The following is a 27290-nucleotide window of genomic DNA, read 5'->3' on the forward strand; positions in this document are numbered from 1 at the left end:
ACCAGTTTTCCTCCTTCACACCACCACACATACAATAATAATAATAATAATAATAATGGATTGGATTTATATAACGCTTTTCAATGCACCCAAAGCGCTTTACAATTCCATTATTCATTCACTCACATTCACACACTGGTGGAGGCAGCTACAGTTGTAGCCACAGCTGCCCTGGGGCAGACTGACAGAAGCCAGGCTGCCATATCGCGCCATCGGCCCCTCTGGCCAACACCAGTAGGGGAAATGTCTTGCCCAGGGACACAACGACCAGGACAGAGAGCCCGGGGATCGAACTGGCGACTTTCCGGTTCCAGGCTTTCCAACCTCCTGCGCCACGGTCGCATACAAGAGCCCATCAAGAACTATACAAACAAAAACAACTGGGCTGACTGCAATTTCATACGAATACATTTCAGGGCTGTAGCCAAATATTTGACTACACTGATACACATTACATTTTTTAAAATGATTTTGGTTTTTGCTTTGCTATTTTCTTTCAATCAGTTTTTCAACAACGTTTTCATGTTTTTAAGTTTAATTGAGGTGTATTTCCATTAACCATTTTTGTGGTCACCAGAAACATGCACCATATATATGTCTTTGGGAGGAAGCAGGAGTACCAGGATCATGCAAACTCCACACAGAAAGACAGTCCTGGATTTGAGGCCAGGACCTTCTTGCTATAAAGCAACAGTACTAACCACCACGCCACTGCAAGACCCTTACTGGCATCAAGCACTGTAGAGAAGTAGTTATTAAAAGCTGTGCACATGTCTGAAATGTTACCTCGCTTTCCAACATAGTGAAGTTCTTCTTTTACTGTTAAAAACAAGTTGTGATAGAATTAAAAATGTGAAATTTCTTGGTCTGTAAGAAAAACCGACCAAGAAGTAGTGCAGGCAGATAGATAACAGTGTTTGCTTGGAATAAATGAACCAAGTGCTTCAGTTTATCTAACTACAACTTCTCCTCTCTCTCCACTTTTGCTTTCCTCTCTCACTCTCTACACCACAGGGAGAACTACAGTGTCCTAAAGGCATCTCCTACAAACACAGATATGAATTCCTGGATGAAGATGAAACTGCGACCACAGAGAAGCATCAATAAAATACAAAATGCTGATTTTCAGGCTCATCTCAAAAGTTGTTACTGAGAATAAATGATCAATTTAGAAAGGTGACTCTCTTTTTCCTTTGTATTGATGATTCACTGTATTTCTATGCTTACTGTCTGCAGCAGTGACAGAAACACCGGAGTTATAAATAACTGATCAGCTAGTTCACTGACCTCAGAGACCATGTCAGCTCTGACATCAGAGGTGTGCGACTGACAGTGGTTTTACTAATACACATGTTATAAATAGAGTCATTGCAGACCTGAGCTTGTAAAGCTTTGCATGTTTCACCTCTGAAACATCTCATGACACAGCTTGAATACACACAAGACCAAATGCGTCTGAATTTCCACAAGAAATGACTTTGCACAGCCAACAATGAGCGCCATGGCAACAGTAGTGGTGATGAAAAACATAAACGAGTGGAGAAACAAATTTAATTTCTAATGCGAGTTATGGACATCACATGTTGGTGTATTTTGTCGGCAGCATAACACAGATTAAAACCATAACCTGACTGGTCAGCAAGAAAATGTAGCTTCTGTTGTGATGTCACTGTAAAATCACATATTTTATTCTAATATTTTAGACTCGTTTTGGCAAGACGGGATGTTACCTCAGCTTTAGAGCCACAGACACCTCTGGTATCATAACGCCTCCATCATTCAACATCAAACTGGATAAATCTGACAACAGCTTCCCATCTGACCTCTTCAAAGTTTTTGGTTATTGACTTATTTACTTATTTTATATACAATTTAATGAAGGCATGTAAAATGAATCCTTCATACAGTTTCATTTTGACTCTGTTGGATTTCTATGTTCAGCCTTCAGATTATGATGAATAAACTAAATGTGGGACAAACACAGTGTTTGTGTGGGACAACAGCACATTACCAAAGCAGGGAGGCTGTCAAATATCTTATATTTTAATGCAATGTTTTAAATTCTCTTGCTAAGTCAATACAACAGGAAGAAAAGGAGGCTAAACTTTGTTGTTATGATCTCACACAATAGGCTGTATTTTATTCAGCTGTTCTGCCTGGTAACAGTCTTTGGGTTTCAGCAATGATGTGTCCATAGATCAACATGCCTTTTTTAGCCATTTCTGAATATTTTAGCAATTTTTAGCCAAGTATGACTTACAAATAATGTCACATCACATCATATTTTCCCTCAGTTTCTCAGAGTATATTGCTGCATCATTTTCTTTGTGTTCATTTCCATCATATTTACCAAAATCTGCACAGCGTGTAACTTTCGTGACTTTCCCTGTGAGTCTCCGTGGGTATAGAATTAGACAGGCTAAACTTAATTTAAGTATAAGAAATGTTTCCATTCAGCTGCACTGACTAAAGCCAGACCTTATGAAAGTGCATGTCCTGCAGAGTCGGTCAAAATGTGGGACAGGGGGACATAAAATGTTGTGCAGCTGCGCTTAAAGAGGGACATCAGGTCACCCTATACAGATACAGGTTTCATGTCCCAGTGTCCTCATAAATGCACATAATGTACATGATCCAAAGCAACACTTTTCCTCAGTTTCCTCTTACGTGAAAGTTTTCTTTCATTATCAGCTTTTCGTTAATATTATTTGTAAGGATTAATAAAAATAATGGTTTTGCCTCAGCTCTGTTATGAACTGATTTCTACCTGTTATATTTTACATGTTAACAATTTGAAAGAAATGTGACACTGAGTCAGAACAGAAATTTCTCTGCACTGCTGCCCAGAAAAGAATCACCAAACTGCATTAGATTTTACTTTAAACATGATCCATATTTATTTAGAGTCACAAAGAACAACTTTTATTACTGTCATCTACAACAAATTAGGAATGATGTTGATGGCTTAAAGGCTAAAATAATAACTTACATAATAAATAAATAAATACATCTGCAAAAAGAATTACAATTAAATAAGTACAAAATGTTGTCTTTGCTCTGATGTTTTGTGGTCTCATTGTTGCTTCATACACTTATCACCGGAGGACATTTCAGTTCTCCCTGTGGAGAAGAAAACAGAGAAATATTTACAGTTAGAAATATTTTATTATTACTGTCTGTTAGGCTGATCTATAGTTTTGTCTTTCTACGTTACTTCACAGTGGGAGTCTGACATTATCATCCATCAGTTTCACACCAGCAGAGGCTAATCAGTGGCTTCCCCCTCCTACATTTTTAGAGGAGGTTTCCTTTCATCCCATATCTCTTTATAAAACACTGACTTCACTGGATGAGCCACAGCAGTTGTGGCCAAATCTAAAAATAGCTAATTTTTCTTAGAGAAAGAAACAGTGTGTTGGAAAGTGTGGGTGTGCAGATTTATTATGAAATGGCTGCAGCTAATGACACCCGATGATTGCTCAGCACAACAGTCATAAGTGGAGTGCTTTTACTGACCCACAGTCAAGTGGGTAATAAAAGCTTTAAATTGAAAATATGTACTTTAATATAAAAAATCCTCTTATAAATTAACCAATAATGTTGTACACATTTTGTGACAAGACGTAACAGCAGTAATCAGCTGCCTTGTTAGTTAGTTCCTATTCCATAGTTGAACTCCACCTCCACCATGCTGGGATACAGTTGGTGACAGTCGCCAACCTCGTGTGCATAGTGACACCAGCTCTCCTGCAGGTCCTGGTTAGAGCGGCCCAAACCAGTAGCTCCCAGTGGATTTCCAGAAAAGAACGTCTGCTGTCACCAGGCACAGTTTGAGATGATGGAGCTGGAGTTCATTCAACCGCGAGATGAGAGATTTGAGGCAGCTGAAAGACGCAGCGACTAAACTAGACGGGAGGGGATTTTCCAGTGATAAATTCACTGTAGTCAACGTATCGTGCTGACTATGATGGAAGATGGACGTTTGGCAACTTAGTTTAGTCGGGTGTTTCCTTTAGTGGAACTCAATCCAGTAATCTTACTTGTTTGCAGAAGAGTCACTTTGAGCGATGTCACCTTTGACTCACCTTCTCTATTTTGTCTTTGAGCCACTCAGAATTTGGATCAATGCACCATATCTTATTTTTATGCCGCTTGTTGATGATGCTAAAAGCAGAAACACAAACAAGTGAAACATGTTGTTACATCAGTGTCTCAGTGCAACATGTATAATGTACTCGTTATTAACATGGAAAATTCAGAGTTGTGTTTAAATCTAGGCTTGCTCACAGGAAGGCGTGTTGCCTGCAGCGATAGCGTGGTTTTTGTTCAAAGCAACTTTGGATTGTCTTTACTTCCTGGATGATGACCTTGTGGCAGCACGGCAAATCCAAACTCTGAGCTGAGGAATGGGCTGCATGAAAAGAGAACAACAATGAGCTTAATCAGCATGACATGACACGAGTGTTATTGTAAGTATGAAATGAACTCAACAAATATTAGGAATACTGCTATTATTCATGATTATTAAATGTTCCTGAAAGACATTGATCATTTTCTCTTAATTTTGACATTAAATGATTCATTTCATTCAAGAGATTTTCTTAAAAGAAAAAGAAAGTGGGCTCTAGATCTTTACGTGACCCCTAGTTTCTGTTATCCAATAAAAAATTATTACAACTAAGCAAACAGGCATCAGGTTTCTCTTAAGAGGATCAAAACGTGAGATTTAACCTCTAAAAATACATTTACTGATTGAATTGCTGTATTGAGGTTGTTTGCACTCACAATAAAACTGTCAAAACAATATTAAACATCTCTCTGGTTGCATTAAAGTTTGAGATACAATAAAGATAGTGTTTCCTTCTATATAGTGAAAACACTGCAAACACCATTAAAAGAAGAGCTGTACCTTTCTGCACAGAGACGAGCATCACGACAGGCAGACAGAGCAGGAAAATCCAGCGGCTGATGGAGAGAGTCGGACACATCTTCACGAGCTGAAAGGCGCCAAATCTGACTCTGGATCAGTGCTCTAAGCAAGTTTGTTAGGCTGACGCTTGTGTGATCTTATATACTGTAGTTTGTCACAAAAAGAGGAAATGTGGAAATTGAGCAGGCTATTCTGAGGAAATGATGTACAGCAACAAACACTCCCACTGTGTGTTCTTCATGTCTTTATATGTTCACGTTTGTTGTTTTCTTCTCCTTTCTTCAAACTGGCCACATGCTGCCATCATCACCTCTTACTCGTCATCACGCTCATAGCTAGATTGATAAATTGTGGCTGATGTGCAATCCATGCATGTACTCATGCCGGACCTTGAACTTTGACCTATTTCTTCACCAAATAGGAGTTATCATCGAAGGGTTTTTCAGATCCACATTTTTAGCTTTGAACAGCAGAATCCAAAGCTTGACTGTGTGGTTGTAGCAAAGCCTCCAATGAAAGGGATTTTCTTATTGTCTATCCTTTTTTAGGTTGGTTCCTTTCAGTACACCACCCTACAGTTAAAGTTACATGTTCAGTGGACATTTTTGTAACTTTTTGACTACAGACAGAGCTCATTTAAAAGTATACATTTACAGAGTAAATCAGGCCGTCAGTTTTCTGTCCGTAAGACAACACCAACTGCATAGAGCTGCCATGAAAACTGCTGTTTAAAATGAATTTAAACAATCTATAAAGCATGTAAGAGCACAGTGTGTCATGCCTTCTATCCAATTAAAACCTTAAAAACATAAAATCATTTACCAGAGTGCACACTACACCAGAAAAAGAGCAAGATCGGGAGAGAGGAAAGTGAAGTGTAGTTGGGATCCAATTGATCCAAAGGAGAGAGCGGAGTTCTATGTTCCTACCCTAACCTATGGCCACAAGTTGGGGCCATAGTATTGAGTATTGACTGAAGGAGTAAAGATCAATGATTCATGGATTTCATGGATCTGGGTTTTCCTGTATTCCGACAGAGGACCCATGTATCATCCCCGAACTGCTGTTTTGTGAGCTCTTGTTCTGTGCATTTGCCCGGTGAGCCCAATGGTTATTTACAAGCCGATGGTTTTGTTGTTTTTGTAACGGCATAAACAATGAAAGGTGGTGGATTGGCCAGATTGTGGCCGATGTGTAAAAATTACTGAATTGTTTGGTGGTGTCTGTGGCGAAGCTTCCACAGAGGCCAGCGGGTGAATGAGGGAAAGGTGAGGCAGGAGGAGGAGAGACTCGAGGCAGGTGTCAGGTGAACTAAACTTTAGGTAAGAAGTTATGACCTGCAGTCTATCTGGGTCAGATATAAAACAAGTTTAGGTGTAGCACGAAAAAAACCTTTTCTTTCTGATTCTCATTTAAAATATCACGCTTTTATTAATTATCTAAATCGTATAAACAAAGTTTTTATCTGATGTAAAATGTATAGAAATCATATATTCCAACAAGACAGTGCACATCACTGTCACAACAACGTTTGTTTTCATTCAAAGGCTTTATGGCTTTTCCTATAATACCTGGTAGGCCGGTCTCTACTCAAAACGCCATGGTCAATTTTTTTTACCGACAGATCCATACAGACCCAGTACTGGTATTTTTTCTTATGCAGATGAGGCGTTATTTCTGTACCATTGTTTAATTCCAGAGGTTTTTAAGTTATTTTTTCTTGCACGTGTTGACATGTAAAAGCCAATGTGACATATTTTATTTCACAACTCATTAACTGCACAGAGAAGGCATCGTTTAAATATGTTAAATATGTTTCTTTAAGCAAGTTCATCAGACAAGCTTTAACATGAAATACAATAAAGCTAAACTAGAAACACAAACATAAAAGTAAAAAATAAAACAAAACCAGGAAACAGAACCTGAATAATACCAGAAGGACAGCAGAAACACACAGTCCAGTGAGGGTTCAACACAACAACTGAGTTGAGAGTGACGCGGGAATGCGACACAGCAGGAGAGCAAAGCTGGGAGTGATCAGACCTAGACAAAGGAAGCAAAGCAGAATACTTTAACAAATGACAGACTGTCAAAGTAAAACAAGAAGTATAACACAGAGGTGCAGACGTGACACTGATATTGTTTATCAAAAACTTTGTAGCGTCCCCACAAACCACATCTGTGTCACTTCTGTAGGGAGAAACAGTGAGCACCCACTACCACCTCTGCTTTATACCCTCCCTAAAATCCCCTGGGTCCTAAAGCCTTTCCATTTACACTATGTTCAGGTTTGTTGCATCAAATTTAAACTCAGCCCTGTGTCACACGCTGCCAACATTACCTCTTACATGTCATCACATTCATAGCCAGATTGATAAACTGTGGGTTGACTTTTCAGTTTGATAACCACCAGCGTGTGACCGCTTACTCTGATTGCTTATATTAAAGTAAGAAAAACAAAATATGGAAAATAAATCCTCTAAAATATTCTTACCAAATTGGCTCTTTCTTCTGAAGACATTCACCTGGGACAAATCAAGATTTGAAAAAATAAAGATTAACTCACATCATCTGTTTGACCGGAACCACTAAGGTCTACTTGGGTTACGTGTACAGCTAGCAGAGGTGGGTCTGAGAGCAGTCTTCCTGACTTCATGTGAGAGGTCAGTGTGTCACAGCTTCTAAAAATCAGTTTCAGCCTTAAAGTGTATAACATCACAAATCAGACTGCAAGAGAAGAGAGAGCAAGCAAGAAGGAAGTGCTGAGTTAGACTGTGTGTTCTACTCTGTTTGTGGGTAACAGAGCTGAGTCTGACAGCAAAGCGATTAATTTACTGGCTGATTTATGTTCCTACCCTCACGTTTGGCCACATGTTGTGGGTAGTGATTGAGTGTGAGATCTGTTATTCGGGGGTTTCCAAGAGATTCAGAACTGACAAACTAAAATGGTTAAATGTCAATAAGTCTTATTGTAACTAATGAAACTGAGAAAGGGAACGTAAAGGATTGTCCCTCAGGAGACAGATTCAGTGTTTCCTGATGCAAGGACTCACAGACAGATGGTTCATTTATTCAACTGCATACTTTTCCCAGTTCTCCAAGATAAGCTCATCCAAAGCTCCTTTATAAAGTCCAAATCCTCTTGGAATGTGTTGCAAATGTAAAACTCTCTAAAACTCAAATGTATTAATCATACACAGACACACTTGATAGAGAGGGATGGCAGAGATCAACACCTGGAGGACAAGGAGGACTAGAAAGAGTAGATCATAGTTTAAAGCTGAAGAAATGAGCTTTGTCTAATAGGTGTCTGGACTCATCCTCAGATCATTCAGGTGTTCACAGCAAAACTGATAGTGCCCACATCTAACAGAAAGAACTGAGGTTGTTTGAGCAGCTGACTAAGACACCTCCTTGGTAAGGTGTTTCTGGCCATGAATAGGAAAACTCAGAATATAGCAAATCATAAACACAGAACACTACAGCAACATGAAATCACAGACCAAGAAAGGGTATTAGCAACAGTGCTCCATGTTGAAAGATGTCACAGTTCCTAACACCTTTAATAGACTGAGAAAGTGGGAAAGTGAGGCCCTCTTGAAGTATAACTGGTTTCATTCAGTGGGTATGATTCAGAAAAGGTCACTTTTAACTGGCATCACGTTAAGACAAGTTTCCAAATTTAGGATGTCCCAGTCTGTTACATCTCCTCTCCCCTCTCATGACTCTTCAGCTGTGGCCCAAAACGTCGGCTGCATCCTCTGGAGACATCATGGTCATGGCTTCCTCTGTCATTTAATACTCTTTATGACCCTTCCACCTGCTTTTTAAACATACATTTTCCCCTGAGTTCAAATGATTTATTAATACAGTTTTGAAATGGATAATCATGTATTTTGTATGTGATCAGTGGCGTATTAAAGATTACTAAAAAAAAACAAAACAGTAATCTTAAGCTAAATTATGGTGTATATTTGTTGAAAATGACAAAGAATAGAGGTGGTTTTTGTGGTGACCACTCATTAAAAGCTGTTAAAAACAAAAGTCATAGAGGAAAGTACTTTCAGATTTGACCACAAAACTGGGTCACCCATTAATTGCAGATGGTTGTTGAAAGGAAACCCCCATAAAGTTACATGTAGGAGGTGCAAACCACTAATAAAATCAACACCCGCAGGTTAACATGAACGAAACTGATCACGTCACAGAGAGTCCCTGTGCTCGGTCTGTGGAAAGCCCTTCCACAGACCAAGGGAACATCTCTCTTTCTCTCTCCATATATATATATATATATATATATATATATATATATATATATATATATATATATATATATATATATATATATATATATATATATATATATATATATAGTTTGAGTCCGTTCAAGCAGGAGATGAGAGATTTGAAACAACTGAAGAACGACACTAGCAAGATTAATTAGCACTTCCCCTGCCGGTGGCGGACTCCCTCAGGTATCGGTGCGTTGGTGGTTCTTTGTATCTGGGGGTGGGCGTCCGGGTACACACCGGCTCACTCCTTGGCGGCCGCTTATTGGGGCTCGCTCGGGCCACTTCGGAGGTGGGGTGCCCCCGGCCTCTCGGCCTGGGGCTCGGTCACTCAGGCACAGCTGGCTGCCGGCGGAGCTCAAGGGCGCGTCACTGCAACTCCCCCTGGCTTCTGCTCCGCGGCTGCTGAGTGAGCCCTCATCTGGGACTCTCCTTAGCTCTTACTGGGACAGTGGCGCAGCTGCCCCTCTGTGGGTCTTCCTTGGTCTCTTGTGTTCTGGGGGCCTCTGGATGTCTGGAGTTTTGATCTCCTCCATACCTGCTTGATACCATAGAGGACAGGGCTGTGGCTCCCCACACTCTATAGCAGATCATTACATGGAGAAACCTTTGGAATACAAGCATGCTGATCCGCACAGGTATGCACACAGGTGTACACACGGGTATTCACAGACGCGGACTACAGCTTTCTTGGCTGCTGCCTCAAAGCACACTGTGCGCTGTCTATCTTGCGTGCTGCACAATATCGTTTATTATTTAGTAACTATTGATATCTACTGGTAGCTAGTTTATTGTGATGGTGCTTTTTTTTTTTTTTTTTCTATTATTATGTTGCTCTTTGTTGTTTGCTGTCTCCCCTGGTTTTTTTTTTTTGTTTTTCTCTCTCTCCATACAGGTGACCCAGGAGTTTTTTTTTTGTTTTGTTTTTTTGTTTGTTTGTTTTTTTTCTCTCTCTCTTCCCCCCCTTCTCACCGTCTCTTCTCCCCTTTGGTTTTCTTTCTTTCTCTCCCCCTCTTTCTTTCATTCTTTCCCCCTGTCCTAAAAAAAAAAAAAAAAAAAAAAAAAAAAAAAAAAGGATGACAAAGGATGAACTGAAGCTCCGCCATCACGTGATGACATGCTGCTGTTTCTGATGTCACTTCCAAAAAAAAAAAACAAAAAAAAAAAAAGATTAATTAGCAGGGAGGTAATTACAGTAATTACATTTTTATATTTTGTCTCTCAGTGATTCAAAATCACTGAATCATACCTGTTTGTTATCCTAAAAGCAGAGACACAATACATGGCCTAGAATATTAGACTCTTTGGCTCTGCTAGATATACAAACAATAATAGAAGGAGGACTCTTTAAAGATCAATAGCTTCAGTTATTTAAGCTGATCTCACTATTTCTGTTCCTGTGACTCAAACAAATAGGTTTGACATCACATTATTCTTTCTTACACTGACACCACTTTCACAAAAGTTCCAAAGATGACTGTTAAGATCCTGTTAAATCTATAGTTATACCTCCTCTGCTGCCATCTGCAGTGGGAGGGACTAAGATGTGAGGAGTGGAGTTAATTATCTGCAATCTAAGGAAGGACAAAGACGTATGTTTCTTGGCTGACTTGGGAACGCCTCAGTGTTTCCCTAAAGGAGCTGGAGGAGGTGGCTGAGGAGAGGGAGGTATGGGTGTCTTAATCAGTATGAATAAAATATGTATTTGTGAATAACTTTTCAAGTGATTTCTGAATGTTCACTTTTACTTCTGCCATATCGGTTAAATGCTGCCTCCTGGTGTCCTGTGATCATGACGTCATCATGAAATAATCACAACAATAAGTATTTTGTTGTCAGTTATAACACCTACAGCAAATAATAATTAATCACACAGACCATTAAACAATCTGATTGCAAAAACTTTTTTATTCATTTATCTTTGTTCTCAGATTGAAGACAGAATAAGAAAACTTCAAACATTCATACTTAATAAAATTTGTAACAATTATAAACAAAACTGTTTTTTAAAGCGCTATCAGTAATTACTGAGAAAAGTCAACATTTCTTAATAAATATTTCTGTTAAAGTGTGAATTAACAAGCAAAAAATACTAGGGTCTTGTTTCCTACAGCTTTTGTTTCATCGTTTCCATCATCTTCATTTAGAAATCACTGGAGGACACAGCAGAGTTCTCTGTGGTGGTAAAAGAATGAAGGTGACATGAAAAGAAGAAGCACCATTAGACAGATATACACAGTGTCGTTTTATTACCTATATTATAATCTTCACATATTTGCTAGAAAGTCACTGCTGGTTTTTCTAAACTTTGTGTCCACATTTTTATTAATATTTCGTTTCTCACCTCATTTATTTTCCTTTTAAGCCACTCGGTGTTTGGTCTGAGGAAAAATGTTCTATTTCCACGTGTTTTGACCCTGGACGAAAAAACAGAAGAATAAAGAAAGAAGTTTAGAGCGAAGAAGACGAATCAAAGGATTGGACATTTTCACTTTATTGTTAACTGAACATGTGCAGGGTCCATTTTGCATTATGCTGTGAGAGAACAGCTCAGGTTTCCTCCAAGCTCATAAGCACAAACTCACAGATTCCCCAACGTCACCACATTAGAAACAATCACAGAGCAAACAGTAGTGCTGTATGTTAGAGAGGGGAACATTTATCTGCTACATCAAGGTTTCAGTGCAAATCTCATTTTCATTGTTGTGTTTGTGGATTTTTAATCAAGAATTAATTTCTACATTTTATTTGGTTTAAGTGTATTTAGAAGAAGTTCTACTTACTCATAGCCATGAAGGCAGTCTGGTCTGTTGTCTTCAAAGCAGCTGATGATGTTTTTTGCCCATTTAGGTGTAGACATGTTTATTACAAGTCTGTTAGAATGTGTTTTATAGCAGGTTTTCCCCACGTGGTCAGCCCCTGCAGCACATCATCACACACATTGTCATTATTCTTCAGAGCCTTTCAGATATCATGGAGAATGAAATAAGCTGAACTCTCAGATGTTGTATAAATAATTTACTGATCTGTTAGCTGGTGTTACTGAACTTTGACAACAGAGAAATAAAAACTGTACCTGATACAGAGATGAGCATCATCACACTCAGGGAGATCAGAAGAATCAGGCGGCTGGTGGAGAGACTCGAACACATGTTGAGACGCTGAAAGGCACCAAATCTGAGTCTGGATCTGAGCTGTGAACAGGTTTGTTACCAGCTGATGAACTTGTCAAAGTGTGACAGCAGCTCATCTTATATACTGTAGCTTGTCACTGAATTAGGGGCTGTTTGGTGATGTATTTACACAAAAATAAACACTGATGGAAACACACCAACCATAAACTGCTGTGGTGAGCAGCTTCCTTCCTCATGTTTGTTTCAACAAACTTTGTTGAAATTTGTTGTACAGCTTAATGTGTCTGTAATTTGTTTAAACATGCTAATATGTATAGTAGTAGTATTAACATTACTAACAGCAGTAGTAGTGGTAGTAGAATCGTAGATCTTCAGACGACAGCCAGTACAAACAGATTATTTATTAAATACAATGTTGGACATGAAACACAAGTATACGAGTTTAACCGTAAACATAAGCTGCTGTAATATCAATCCATTTAACACTGAAGGGAAACATTTTACTAATTATTATTTTTATTTTTGATATTTTTTCACAGTTTTCCAATAACACAGTTTTGTGTATTATGGGAAGCGATATTTCCAGAGCTGAGGGCAGCAGTGTTCAAATGGATTGTTGCACATCTCTAATAAAAACATGGAGAATTAAATGCATCTGTTTGAATGAATGTTTTTGTTTCACTCTTTTGTTGACTTGTTGGAAACTTGCACTACTTTGTTTAATAGTGACAGGAAAGGTAAAGTTAGTTAGTTTATTACATACAGAGAAGTATTTGAATATGATTTATTGATAAATGCTCCCTCGGTGTGTGGAAAGGATTTCCATTGGCTGAGCACGGGGACTCTCTGTGACGTGATCTTCCACCAGTTTCGTTCCTGTTGACCTGTGGGTGTCGGTTTTATTAGTGGTTTGCACCGCCCACATCTAAATTCTCAGAATAAAACAGTGACATTACTGGGTGATCAGCTTCTGTGGCCACATTTAAGAGGACTTTCCCTGTGACTTTGTCTTTAATAGCGTTTAATGAGTGGGCTTCACAGAAACTGCTTTTAGTAACTGTCAACAGGTACAGACCTTAAATTACACGCTTAAGATTACCATTTAGTAATCTTCACTACCACACTGATCATCCTGTGATGATTTATTTCCAAACTTTATTGAGTGTTTGAACTGTCGTTCTCACCCATATGGAAAAGATATATATAAATCTTATAAAGTTTGTATCTGTCTTGTGTGGAACTTGTATGAAAAGCATACAAGAGTGAAAACAGATTTAAGATCCCTTGAAAAATTATATAAATGAAACTTTGTATGTTTTGGATACTTACTAAAACAATATATGAAAGTAATGAGAAAGTGGCCACTTTCATGAGTAAATCATATAAGCCTTATATGATTCACTATATGAAGTCTTTTATACATTTTTTCTATTTCTTTTCCATATGGGCAGTGAGATCAATCCAACGAGTACTATGAGGCTAAAAACTGGTATTAACAAACCTCGCACAGAAACAAAGAAGAATGAGAACTTAGAGATGAAGCTCCATCTCTCTCTCACACACATACTCAGGCTCAGCTGTGTTCCAAACACAGCGGCCGAACTAAAGTGTGAGCAGGCCTAAAAATAAAAAATAAAATAAACACTCACGAGGCATTTAAACACAACAATTACCTTTCTGTCTGAGACTTAAAACAAAAGGTGACATGGAAAAATCTTTGAAACACCTGCTGTTATAGTGGTCCTATATATTGATACTGTTGAAGTTTTAAATCTATAAAAGAAAAATTACACTGCACATGTCTACAAACAACAATGCCCTGGACTGTCAGTGGTCATGTCCACAGACTAGCTGGACCACATACGCTGTACGCTGCCTTTATCAACACCAGAGCTCTAGGCAGGTAGATGGGCCGTTCCCAGACTGCCAGCAGACTGCAAATGTGCTCTCCACACTGAGCCATAAATTATGGCTGTACAACTCATGCTACAAAGGATATTAAGCAAAAACATGTTTCAGGCATTGCAGTTGTCAAAATTGAGACAATACAATTAGAGAAGTCAGAAAGACCGATTCATGCATCTGAACAACCAGTTGACGCACTGGAATTAATGGAGGATTTCTTCTCCCGACTCGATCTGCCTACCATACCAACAAAACAACAGACCACCCCCAATGCTCCCATTTCTAGAGAGGAAGTACTAAACGCTATAAAAACAGAAATGCCCCAAGACCTGATGGTGCTTTCAGGGCCCCGAAAAGCGCTGTATAAATGCAATCCATTATTATTCATTGCAATCCATTATTTAATAGTAAATTTTATAAAGAATTCAGTGAGCTGTTAATAGATCCATTAGTCAATATGTTTAATTATTCATTCTTGAATAATAGTTTACCTCAGACTCTAAGGGAAGCTAATAGTGTGCAGAGTCTTGTTCCTCTTATAGACCGATAGCTCTTCTAAATGTGGACCAGAAGATACTTTCTAAAATAGCTACTCGACTCAAAATTCTCTTGCCTATAATTATTAAAGAAGATCAAACAGGCTTTATAAAAGGCCGTAATTCCCGTAATAATGTCAGGCACCTTCTCAGCAAAGGAACATGAGTGGTTTGGTTGTTTCTCTGGAAGCTGAAAAAGCTTTTGACCGGATAGAATGGACATACTTATTTTACACTTCAAATAAATTCAGTCTTGTTAATGATTTCATTAAGTGGGTAAATATTCTGTATGATACTCCTCTGGTGTCCATTTTGACTAATGGACTGAAATCAGATAGTTTCCCATTGTTTAGAGGAACGAGGCAAGGCTGCCCCCTGTCACCTATTTTTTTTGCTATTGCCATCGAATCGTTAGCCAAGGCTATAGGGAGGGCACCTGATGTACAGTGTTACGGCCCTGGGCTGGCTTTGTACTTTTCAAGTTCAAGTTCAAGTTCAACTTTATTGTCACTTCAACCATATACAGTTTAAAAATACACAGTGAGGCGAAACAACGTTCCTCCAGGAACCAAGGTGCTACAAGACAAGTTAGTGCAAAAAAATAATAATATATAATATATCTAGTAATAATATTGTGCAAAAGAGCATTTACAGGTTGGTGTGTGCGATGGTTTGGTGGTGTAGGTCCGTGTGTTTGCGCTTTGTGTTGGTTAGTCAGTCCAGTCTCAATGTTTTGAGGTATTTGAGTTAAGCTGAGTGATAATGTTAGTGTATGTGTGTGTGTGCGTGTTTATCAGTCAGTCCCTTTTTGCTGAGGAGACGGATGGCTTGTGGAAAAAAGCTGTTGCACAGTCTGGATGTGCGTGCCCGAATGTGCTGTGTCTTTAAGACTCCACAGGTCCTTCCCGATTGGAGAGCTGGCGGCGGCTGATTGGTCCCTGATCATGTGGCTCTTTTCAAAATCCCTCACCAGCAGTTGTTGTAGGGCCAGCCACTGACAGCAGCAGCAGACCTGACCCTGGCCTCATGCTTGTGATTCTCGTGAATTACTGAGCTTGTATATAGTGTGTAAATTAGTCTTCAATTGTAACTAGCACATTGTAAATAGACACTGAAACAGAAGGGGTGAGCTGCCTTATTATTTTTCTTGTACTGTTTTCTAGTGATAGTGAGATGAAGCCTCTTGATGAACTGAAGCTTTCCATCCATCTGGTCGACTCATGGTTTGAAACATTGTGATTTCATTTGCTCTATTCCGCCATCAAGTGGACGATTCAAGTGAAACAGGCTCTTTGATTATAATGATGTGATGTGTAAACCGCTAAACTGAATAAATAAATTGTTTTCATGGTTATTTATCACGAATATCGTCTCAGTATGTCTGATACAAAAGACAAAGTGGAAACTATCAACACAGAGTTTTGGTATGATTGTGTAACTGTGTAATCATGCTTATGTACATCAGGATAATGACACAAAGTAGTGTGTGGCGCTTCACTTTTTAATAAACTAAAAGAAAGAAATCAGATTATAGGATCTGTAGTGTTGTTTATTTATATTATGGTACTTGTGATATTTATTACTGTGTGCATACTATATTAGGAGAGATGAGATAAAAAAAAAATCTCTTCCTTGCTGGTTCCATCGAAGAAGAAATGCTCAAGTAACTATTATGTAGCACGTAGGTAATCCAATTCCACAACAAAGCGTGATGAGGGAATCAGCTGTGTTTTGCTGCCCATTTTATTTCGAATCTGGCGCGAACCGGCGAGCCAGTTTCTGAATCAGTCACGTGGTACGGACTGCCCGCGAGGCCTCGAACGTCATTGCATACGTAATCAAAGCGAGCCTCAAAAACTCCCCCGAGATTACCCGACACACGCTTCGAAGCTTCGAGACACAAGATACATCACTACTGTTTTCTCCTGTTTATTTCAGTTAGGGAGTTACAGACAACAGACAAAGAACAGACAAAATTTGTCTTTTGTTTGGTTTTTGTTTCACATAGGGTTTTAGATGGCACCTCTTCTCCTGACTTAGCTTGTTTTGTTTGTTATTTTGGCCTTTGTTTACCCCGGAGCTTAGTTTTCAGTGTAGATAAATAAACCACCATTTACTTAAGAAATTGTTTTTTCTGCGTATGGTTTTGGGGACCAGGGCGGGGTCACTTCCTTTTTTAACTCTTATGCTACGTTCCTGTACCCCTAGACTGGGGCGTAACAACGGGGCTTGCAAATTGATTATGAGCATAAGATCAGTTTATATGCAGATAATGTTTTAATATTTATTTCTGATCCAGAGACATCAATACCGGCTTTACTTAACATTATTGATACATTTAGTCAATTTTCTGGTTATAAAGTAAATTTGACTAAGTAGAAGGCTATGCCAATTGGCAGCCTTAATTCAGTGCCAACTGGACTGTTTTCTTTCCCCTTCAAGTGGTCGCCCACAGGTTTTGTATACTTAGGGATATTTATAATAAGAGATGGAATTCCTTACCCTTTTCCTGGCTAGGATGTATAGCTTTGGTTAAGATGAATATTTTGCCTCGACTGTTATGTCCTGTTCAAATGATTCCAGTTATATTTTCAAATACGGTGACGAAGGATCTGAACGGCTGGCTAAGGTCTTTTATATGGAGCAAACGCAGACCAAACGTATGATGGCTACACTACAACTCCCAGGTTCAGTATGGGGTCTAGATTTACCAAATATTAGAACATATCAATTGAGTACTCACATGTGCTATATTCATGACTGGGTCACAAATAACTCACACTCTATCTGGTTGGGGATTGAAACTTCTCTTTTAAAGTATTGTCAGGGTTCCTGGGTGTTCACCCAGTCAGTGTTTTCAGTTGTTTCATGTTCAGTTTATTCACCTGTTCACATTTCCTGTTTTCATGTTTGGTTCCTGTGTGTTATTAGTTCTATTATGATCAGCTGTGTTCTCACTGGTCCCTAATCGTTATCATTAGCCAGTGTATTTAAACCCTCAGTTTCCACCTGTTCCTTGTCGTGTCATTGTTGATGTTATGTTGTCGTTCCCGCCTGTGTTCAGTTCAGCCAGCCATTCAGTCTTTCAGTCTGTTGGTCCTTTTGTTCCTGCTCTGTCTATCCACTCATTCCAATAAATCATCATCACCCTGCACAGTGAGTCCTGCGTTTGGGTCATCTCTTCCTCGCCTCCACACAACCGCTGACAAGTATCCATTAAGGGTCTTACTGTTCTTTAAGAACTTTGAAGATATTAGTTCAAGCTAGGAAAAAATCAAATCACACTTAATACACTTTAGGCCTGGTATGTCGACGGGAAGGTTGAAGTTAACATCTGTGTTCACCCCTATTGTGAATAACGTTGACTTTAAACCAGGGATGTTCGATGTAGGTTTTAAGCAATGAATTTGAAACTGCGTCGTACTGGGACCACAGGCATTGTACTGTATTGTATACTTGATTAAATGATTGATTGATTGATTGATTGATTGATTGATTGATTGATTGATTGATTGATTGATTGATTGATTGATTGATTGATTGATTGATTGCGTGGATCTGAGCTGGTGTTTTGTTTTGTGCTTAGTTCTCAGTCTGTTTGTTTTTGTTGTTGCTTTGTTTTTGGATTGTTTGGTGGGGGGTTTTTGGTTGTTTTTTATTGTTCTGTACTTTATTTATTAACACTTTATTATGTTATGTAATAAAGTGTACCCATGGGAGAGAGTGTGCGTGAAACCTACAATCGGATAAAGGGACTCTATAAGCGATGGATGCGTCCTGACAGTCGGAGCAAAGAAGAGATCGGTGAAACCATTATTTTGGAACAGTTTCTTCGCGTGCTGCAGTCAGATGTCCGCACATGGGTGAAAGAGAACAACCCAAAGACAGGAGAGGAAGCTGCAGATCTGGCTGAATGTTACCTAGCTGCTCATCGTGAACCTTCTAAGTCAAAGATGACTGTGGGGAGACCAAGGTTTGGGGAGGTAAAACCTCCAGGGGTGACTAGTGTTGAAAGCTTGGACACTAGGGGTGGTAAGAAGCCTATACATTGCAGTCAAAGGTACAACCTCATTTGCTATTACTGTCAGCAGCCTGGTCATAAAGCTTCTTTATGTCCCCTAAGAAAACCAAAGTCAGTAGAGTTGTGTGTAGTTCCCTCCACAGGTCTTGAGGGGGAACTTACTGGTGATGGTTTAGTGCCACATAAACATGTGGTAGATGTTTCAATAAATGGCCGAACAGTAAAGGCTCTTGCTGACACTGGTAGCTCACAAACCTTGGTTAAATCTTCTATGTTGAGCAATGTATTACCTGACTTTAACAAACCTGTAAATATTACTTGTGTTCATGGGTGTCAAAAAGATTATCCAACAGCAGATGTCACTATTGAACTTGAGGGCCAAGTATTTATGTTAACTGTAGGAGTGTTGGATCAGTTAGCATATGATGTCATTTTGGGAGAAGACTTACCAATCTTAGACAGTTTGGTTCATAATAACTCTGAAGCCTATTCCTGTGCTGTTGTCACTCGTTCAATGAAAAGGGGTTTAGAACCACTGCCTGATGTAGATGAAGACTTATTTGAAGGAGGGAGTAAACTCAGGAAAACAAAACGACAACGTAGGCAGGAGAAAAATAAAAACAGTGGTAGGGCAAACTTTCCAGAACCAACCTTACCAATGTCTCCACCTATTGATCTTCAGTGGGAGTTTCCCAATAATTTTAGAGAAAGACAGGAAAATGATTCATCTTTAAAACCTCTCTTTAAGAAAGCATGCAACGTGGATGATGGAAAAGAAAATGATGTAGGGCTTAAAAGTGTAACTGGAGAACCTTTCATAATAAAGGATAAACTTCTGTATCTAGCGGACATGGAGAAACCCAGACTTGTTGTACCAAAAGAGTACCGATCAGTAATCCTGCATTTGGGCCACACTGTACCATGGTCAGGACATTTAGGATAGGCAAAGACTTACAATCGTGTTGCTCAACGTTTTTACTGGCCAGGATTGTACAAAGATGTGGTTGACTACTGCAAAACATGTCATGAATGTCAGAAAGTGGCTCCTACCAAAATTTCAGACAGAGCCCTGTTGCAAACATTACCAATAATGGATGTACCTTATGAGAGAATAGCTATGGATATCATAGGTCCTTTACCTAAGAGCAGTAGTGGTCATAAATATGCATTAGTCATTTGTGATTATGCCACAAGATATCCAGATGTTTATCCACTGCGTTCTCTGCAGGTCAAACACATTGTTCGATGCTTAGTAGACCTTTTTTCCAGAGTTGGCGTTCCAAAGGAGATCCTGACAGATCAGGGTACCAGTTTTATGTCACATTTGATAAAGTCTCTTTATGACCAACTTGGTGTAAAAGGTATTCGAACTACTCCCTACCATCCAGAAACGGACGGTCTGGTGGAACGATTTAATGGTACATTAAAGCAAATGTTGAGAAAGTTTATTGATGATACTGGCAAAGGTTGGGATAAATGGTTGCCTTTTCTGTTGTTTGCATACAGAGAAGTACCACAGGCTTCAACTGGTTTCTCCCCTTTTGAGCTGCTCTATGGAAGGCAGGTTAGAGGCCCCCTGGATATGCTGAAAGAGAACTGGGTGGCTGGAGTGGCACCGGGGTCTACTGAAGTGGCTTCGACGATGAACATCATTTCCTACATACTGCAGATGAGAGACAAACTGGAAACATACAGAGAACAGGTTAGAGACCATATGCAGAAGGCGCAGCAAAAGCAAAAGGTATGGTATGACAAGCATGCCTGTGAGAGAGAACTAAAGACTGGTCAAAAAGTTTTGGTACTTTTGCCTACTGGACCAAGTAAGTTGCTGGCTAAGTGGCAAGGACCTTATACTGTGGCCAGAAAAACCGGCCCAGTGACATATGAGGTCATTTGTCCAGAGAAACACAAATCAAAGCAACTGCTACATGTAAACTTGTTAAAAGAGTATCATGAAAGAAATGCCCCAGAAGCAGGTGTGAAGCAAATCCTGATGGTACAAGATGTTCGGCCTGAAGACAGTGGCATTCTGGAGGTTGGAGAAGCTGAGATGAGCCCATTCAGAGGCATGCCCAAATCTGAAGACCCTCCTGAACATCTGACTGAAGATCAGTGGCAACAGTTGAATGAGGTGAGGCAATCCTTTCCATCTTTGTTCTTAGACACACCGGGGCGAACAAATGTCATAACACATAACATCATCTTGAAAGACACAAAACCTCTTCGTCTTAAGCCTTACAGGATACCAGAACGGATGGTGGAACCATTGAGGAAGGAGGTTCAGATGATGCTGGAACTGGGAGTGATTGAGCCCTCAAGGAGTGAGTGGTCAAACCCCATTGTACTTGTTCCAAAGAAAGACTCCCCTCAACTACGATTTTGTTCAGACATGAGAAAGCTAAATAGTATTTCCTGTTTTGATTTGTATCCGATGCCACGGATTGATGAGCTACTGGAAAGACTAGGAAAGGCTAGATACATTACAACCTTAGATTTGTGTAAGGGTTACTGGCAAGTGCCCTTAGAGCCGTCCTGTAAAGAATACACAGCCTTCCAAATTCCAGGAATGGGCTTATTTCAGTACACCGTGTTGCCCTTTGGTCTTCATGGGGCACCTGCAACTTTTCAAAGGTTGATGGACATTGTCCTTAATGGTTGTTCAAAGTTTGCAGCTGCCTACCTGGATGATGTGGTGATTTACAGTGAGTCTTGGGAGGAACACCTGCAGCATCTAAAGGTTGTGTTGGCAAAGATCCAGGAGGCTGGTTTGACTCTGAATGTGAGCAAGTGTGCCTGGGCACAAGAAGAGGTGAGGTATCTAGGATACATTGTTGGCCATGGACAAATAAAGCCACAAGTTGAAAAGGTAAAGGCTATACGAACAATTCCCAGACCTAAAACCAAAAAGCAAGTGAGGTCGTTTCTGGGCTTGGTTGGCTGGTATCGGAGGTTTATTCCCCATTTCTCAACCTTGGCAGCCCCTCTTACAGATCTCACGAGAAAACATGCTTCTAAAGTGATGTGGAATGACGACTGTGAACATGCCTTCCAATGTTTAAAGAGACAGATTTCTGAAGCCCCTGTTTTGCAAAGCCCGGATTTTTCCAAACCATTTGTTGTACAGGTAGATGCCTCTAATGTTGGACTTGGAGCAGTGCTGGCTCAAGGAGAAGCTGGTGAAGAAAAACCTGTGCTTTTCTTAAGTAAGAAGCTGTTTGACAGGGAAAAAAACTATTCTACAGTAGAGAAAGAAGGACTGGCAATTAAGTGGGCAATTGATTCGTTGAAATATTATCTCCTTGGAAGAGAATTTATTCTTCAGATGGATCACCGATCCCTGGTGTGGATGCACTCCAAGCAACATCAGAATGCGAGGATACTGCGCTGGTGCCTAGCCCTCCAGCCATACCAGTTCACCGTCCAGCATTGTCCGGGTAAGAACAATCTTATTGCTGACTATCTTTCCCGTTTGCCGGAGATGTGTCGACCAGAAGGGGGGGGGGGGGGGGGGGGGGGGGGTAGTGAGTAATGTTGGGAAGCATTTGAGTAACAAAGTGTTGCAGGTTACCTTTGTGGTGGCCATCTTGTTTTCCCAGTAAAGAGGAAGCCTGCCTCAATTGCAGCTCTTCTATAGGCCAGTCTGTATTAAGGTGTGTCTTTAATAATAATAATAATAATAATAATAATAATGGATACTTTATTGATCCCCATGGGGAAATTACTTGTTTTTCTCTGCATTTGACCCATTCACTCTGTGAAGCAGTGGGCAGCCCACTAAGCAGGCGCCCAGGGAGCAGTGTGTAGGGACGGTACCTTGCTCAGGGGTACCTCAGGGTAGCCGTTAAGTGGATTCGAACCGCCGACCTTCCGATCATGGGGCGACCACTTTACCTACTGAGCTATCCCTGCCCTTTAGAGTATTTAAAGGGAGCAGGAAATGGATTGGGAGCCATTTTGAAAAGTTACTGTCTGCATGTGTATGATGTTGGCAAGAGATAATAAAACAATTACTTTAAGATAGAGTGAAGTCTGATGTTTCCCTCACCACCCCTCACTGCGCAACAAATTGTGTACTATTTGTGAAAATGAAAAAAATAGTTAAAAGATATTGTTTAAAAAACTGATCAAAGTCCACTGAATCTGCTAACCTAATTAAAACATTGTAAGTTCAGGTCTTCACTTTGCGTTTCTTTGTGAAAACAGCAAAGGAGACTCAGTGAAGTTTTGGTATAAGGGATAAATCTTCTGACCAAACCTGCTGGGACTGTGTGAGGTCCCGAGGCTAAGAGTAAGGATTTATCCACAGGAGAGCTGCGTTCTTACAAACCATCCCACTGTGTAAACCTGACATCTGTGGAACAGCTGAGCTGTACGATGTGTACAAGGACACAAAACATTATTTACCATCAGATCCTGAGCCCTCCATGTGTTAATCAAGACACTGCTGCTGTGCTACATCCATAAATAATGAATAAATTAGGAGCTAAAGCTAAAAGGACAGTTTATTTGTACCATCTTCATGTCAACACATTCAAGAACATCACAGATGAAAGAAACATTAAAAACTAACTTTTACTTTCAGGTGATTTCAGAAAAAACAGAAACATCAAACACCTCCAAGACTCTCTTTGAAAGAACTAAAAACCTTTATTCTCATGGTCCAATCATGAGTGAACTCCCCGATGAAGCCTTGTGTGCTAAAACATGTCAGTGTTTTAAAGGTTAAACATGAGTTTCCAAAACGTTTTGCTGGAGAACAATGAACTATTTGACTGAGTTTCAATTATTTACAGACGAGCAAAACCAGGACAGAGAAAAAAGGACAAAACTGACTCAGTAAAACAACAGAAAATAAGATCCCATGTAAATCTGTATTATGTAGAAGTTCAGCCGAGCAACCAGTTCAGTTCAACACAAGTTTAAATGATTCTATCTGAACTCTGTGGAGCCTGATCTCAAGCTTTTTGAGTCTGACACTGAAACCAGAGGATCTTTCTGTCTCTGCAGATTCACTGTGATCCAGTGATGGGAGTGATTTCAGCCCTGAGTGATCACGCTGATGTTTGCACAGAGCAGACAATGAGGTGAATGTTTTGGCACATTGGTAACAGTGAAACAGTTTATTAGTAACGTGGGATCGTTTGTGTGTGGAGTATGAACTGAGATTCCTGAAGCTCTTGTCACACTGGTCACAGCTGTAGTTTCCTTCCATGTGTGTACGTTCATGCTTGTTACGATTACCTGAATCTGAGAAGCTTTTGTCACAGTGTCTGCACTTGTATGGTTTCTCTCCTGTGTGGACTCGTTTGTGTCTTTTAAGCTCCCTTGCAGTGGTGAAGCATGACCCACACTGATCACAGAGGTGCTTTTTAACCCCACTGTGAATCCGTTCATGTCGTTTTAACTCAGTTGATGTGATGAAGTTTCTCCCACATTCTTTGCAGTATTTCAGTTTGTCTCCAGTGTGTCTACGTTGATGTGTTTTAAGGGTGTTTTGCTGACTGAATGTTTTTCCACAGAGGTCACAACGAAAGTCTTTCCCACCACCACAGTGATGACAGGGTTGAGATCTGGATCCATCTGTGTCGCTCTGCTTCTAAACAAAGACACAAAGACAGTGTAAGTCAGTCCTTCAACATTTTTATCCTGAACGTCGCATGAAATAAAGAGCATCTCTGCAGACGTCCAATTACATTTGACTGTTTCAGTTAACACACTCAGTTTACTGGGCTGCAATAACTGCAATACTACCACCATAATACTACAGTAATACTAAAATCATAACTGACATGAAAATCTGAATAATCACTCAGAGCTGCTTTTCCATGCAGTAGAATTGCTAACATGCTAACACAGGTTAATGAGCAGAGTTGTTCCAAACAGTCAGGCTAAAATGACAAGATAACAATATAAATACATACCTCACAGTAACTGCACTTGTAGAGTCTCTTTCTGGTGTGGATCTGTTGGTGTTGTCTCAGGTAATGTGGAGATTTAAAAGTCTTCTCACACAGGTCACATTTATAAGGTCTCTCCTCAGTGTGGGTAAACATGTGTCGTTGTAACTGTGTGTCTGTAGCAAAGTATTTGCCACACTGTTCACAGCAGTACACATCATGTCTGGTGTGAATGCGTAGGTGTATATTTCGGTTCCCTCTCTGGCTGAAAGTTTTTCCACAGATGTCACAGCTGTATGCCTTAATTCCAGAGTGGGTAACTAGATGACCCTGTAAGTAGCTACTGCGAGTAAAAGCTCTGCCACACTGATCACAGCTGTACGCTTTAACTCCACTGTGGATGAGTTGGTGTTGTTTTAGGGAACTCTTCAAGGAAAAAGACTTTTCACACAAGTCACAGCTGAACGGTCTCTCTCCAGTGTGGATGACCTGATGCTGTTTTAGATTAGCCTTCAAAGTAAAACCCTTCCCACACTCGTCACAGGTGTGTTTTTTCTCTCTCTTTCTTCTGTGAGGTTTGTCGGCCTCCTGAGAGCGCTGACTTCTCGCTCCATGTTGGTCCTGCAGTGACAGAGATACAAACAGAGGCAGTGAGTGAAATGCAGTTGTGGAACAAACTCAACCTTCAAACTCCCTCCATTAACACTAGTTTTAAACCTGAAGGTGGAGTGTGGCACCAAACACCTTAAAGGTCTCTTATCCCCACCTGCTGGTAGTTCTAACACATTACATCCAACCTGCTGTTAAAAATAATTCATGACTTTTTAAAAACACTAAAATCATGCCCATCCCTCCTGCTGTACACAGATATATAAAAATGTATACATATATAATATATAAATATTTACCAGGTCTATACTTTTTTATATTTCCTATTGCTGTTCCCTATTATATATATTTCCATAATTTTCTAATTTATTCAATGATAATAAATCAAATGTAACAGTTACCAGCCTGGTTCAGTGAAGGAAAATGTCAGAGTCTGATTGTAGCCTCAGGATTTCTTTAAAACGTTTACTCCCTACACATATCTGTATTTTCTACTCCTTACATTTTCAAAACAGGCTTGTTACTTTTGGTTTAAGCCATTTGAGGAGAGTAATGTCATCGCTGCAGGCATCAAACATCAAACTGATTTGAACCTAAACAGTAACACATGAAAGGCAATCCTGATCGTGCACTAATCACCAGGGTATGAAACATAAAAAGAGATGAAAGAGGCAAAACTGTGTGCAAAACATAGTCAAGAGTTAAAGTGGACCAATGTTCTTTTTTGGCACAACACCTGAATCACTGCAGGTGCTCATAAGTTGCCGTCACGGTACTTCAGCATCCAGCTAGCAATACAGAAGATGAGCAAGAATAAATGGATTCATATCTTTTAAGTGGCAGGTAATTTAAAACGCAGCATTTCTATCAGCTCAAAAAACATCAGCAAACACACAAACTGACAATAAAAAAGTGTGTTGCTGGCTAAAGGTCCAGCTGCTGCACATCACAGGGAGAGAAAAGAAAGAGAGCTAACTTCACTCAGAGATGGAGAAAGATAAGACACACAGGACAGGAGAGGAAGAAGAGAGGTTAGATTTAAAGGGAAGGACTGCTCAGTGGGAGTTTACATGTAAGTCCTCATGTGTTGAAATCAGATATTGGGTCTGTACATGTGACATTATGTTTTATCAGATTGTGAAAGATGCTGCAAAACAATCTGAGGCAGACTAACTGTGTTATTTAAAGACTGCATGAAGATCCTCTGCAGGTTAGTGCAGGATAAACAGGTTCGTTTGCTGAACTGTGATGGATTTAAAGTAAAGGACAGTGTGTGACTGGTGCACAGTGACTGTGGTGCTCATGTCACAGTTAGATTACATCAAGTGTAGCAGAGATTCATTTAAACTGAAGCTCATGATGCTGACATTCATTCACTGAGTTCCACCTTCATACCAACAGTATAGTGTCTAATATAACGACAGTGTACTGTCAGTGTAGAGGATGGAAACCAGCCAGGACAGCTCATGAAACATCTGCTGACATCTGGTTGAATTCAGTTGTGTACATCCACAGAGAGCAGCAGGTCAGCTGATCACAGCCTGTACTTTAAGAAAATCTACTGGAGCTCTCAACAGAAATTATTGTGAGCTGTGATTCTTTTCCCCACGCTGAGCCACTACAGCTGATTTTAGGGTTCCCACCTGCTCAATCCCACTTTAACCTCCTCCCTGCTCATGTTCCTGTTTAGAGGCAAAGTCACCCTCTACAATGTAGGCAACAGAAAATACACACATGTTTTATTTTCCTTCATTTTCTACTTAACTGATTCAAACAGAGAACCTTTATTAGAAATAAATAGTTTGTACTTCATTTACTAATCTTAATTTATTATTACATTAATAAAGCACAAGGTTCAGTTAGCTTTGGATAAAAACAGGTGGTAAAAATGTTCTTCAAGGAGCTACTTTTACTCTCTTACTCTGATTACATTTCAGAGCCCGTACTTTTCCACTTGAGTAAACAAGTT

General features: G+C 39.8%; 2 protein-coding genes across 8 annotated transcripts in view; one reads left to right on the forward strand and one right to left on the reverse strand.

The window, feature by feature from the left end:
• The window catches only part of LOC308385446 (uncharacterized protein), a 538971-nt gene that overhangs the window by 337827 nt on the left and 173854 nt on the right, over positions 1–27290 (forward strand). The window lies entirely within an intron of this gene.
• The window catches only part of LOC308385457 (uncharacterized protein), a gene marked incomplete at its 3' end in the record, with an annotated part of 56093 nt that continues 52217 nt past the window's right edge, over positions 23415–27290 (reverse strand). For all 6 annotated transcript variants that reach the window (XM_080864377.1, XM_080864375.1, XM_080864373.1 and 3 more), the window contains 2 exons: positions 24737–25333; positions 23415–24411 (listed from right to left, as the gene is read on the reverse strand). In XM_080864377.1, the coding sequence (XP_080720503.1) occupies positions 23719–24411; positions 24737–25333 (1290 nt within the window). The remainder of the gene's footprint in view (positions 24412–24736; positions 25334–27290) is intronic.

Source organism: Rhamphochromis sp. 'chilingali' (genome assembly GCF_963969265.1).
Source record: "Rhamphochromis sp. 'chilingali' genome assembly, chromosome: 18".
In the NCBI taxonomy this organism is placed as follows: domain Eukaryota; kingdom Metazoa; phylum Chordata; class Actinopteri; order Cichliformes; family Cichlidae; genus Rhamphochromis; species Rhamphochromis sp. 'chilingali'.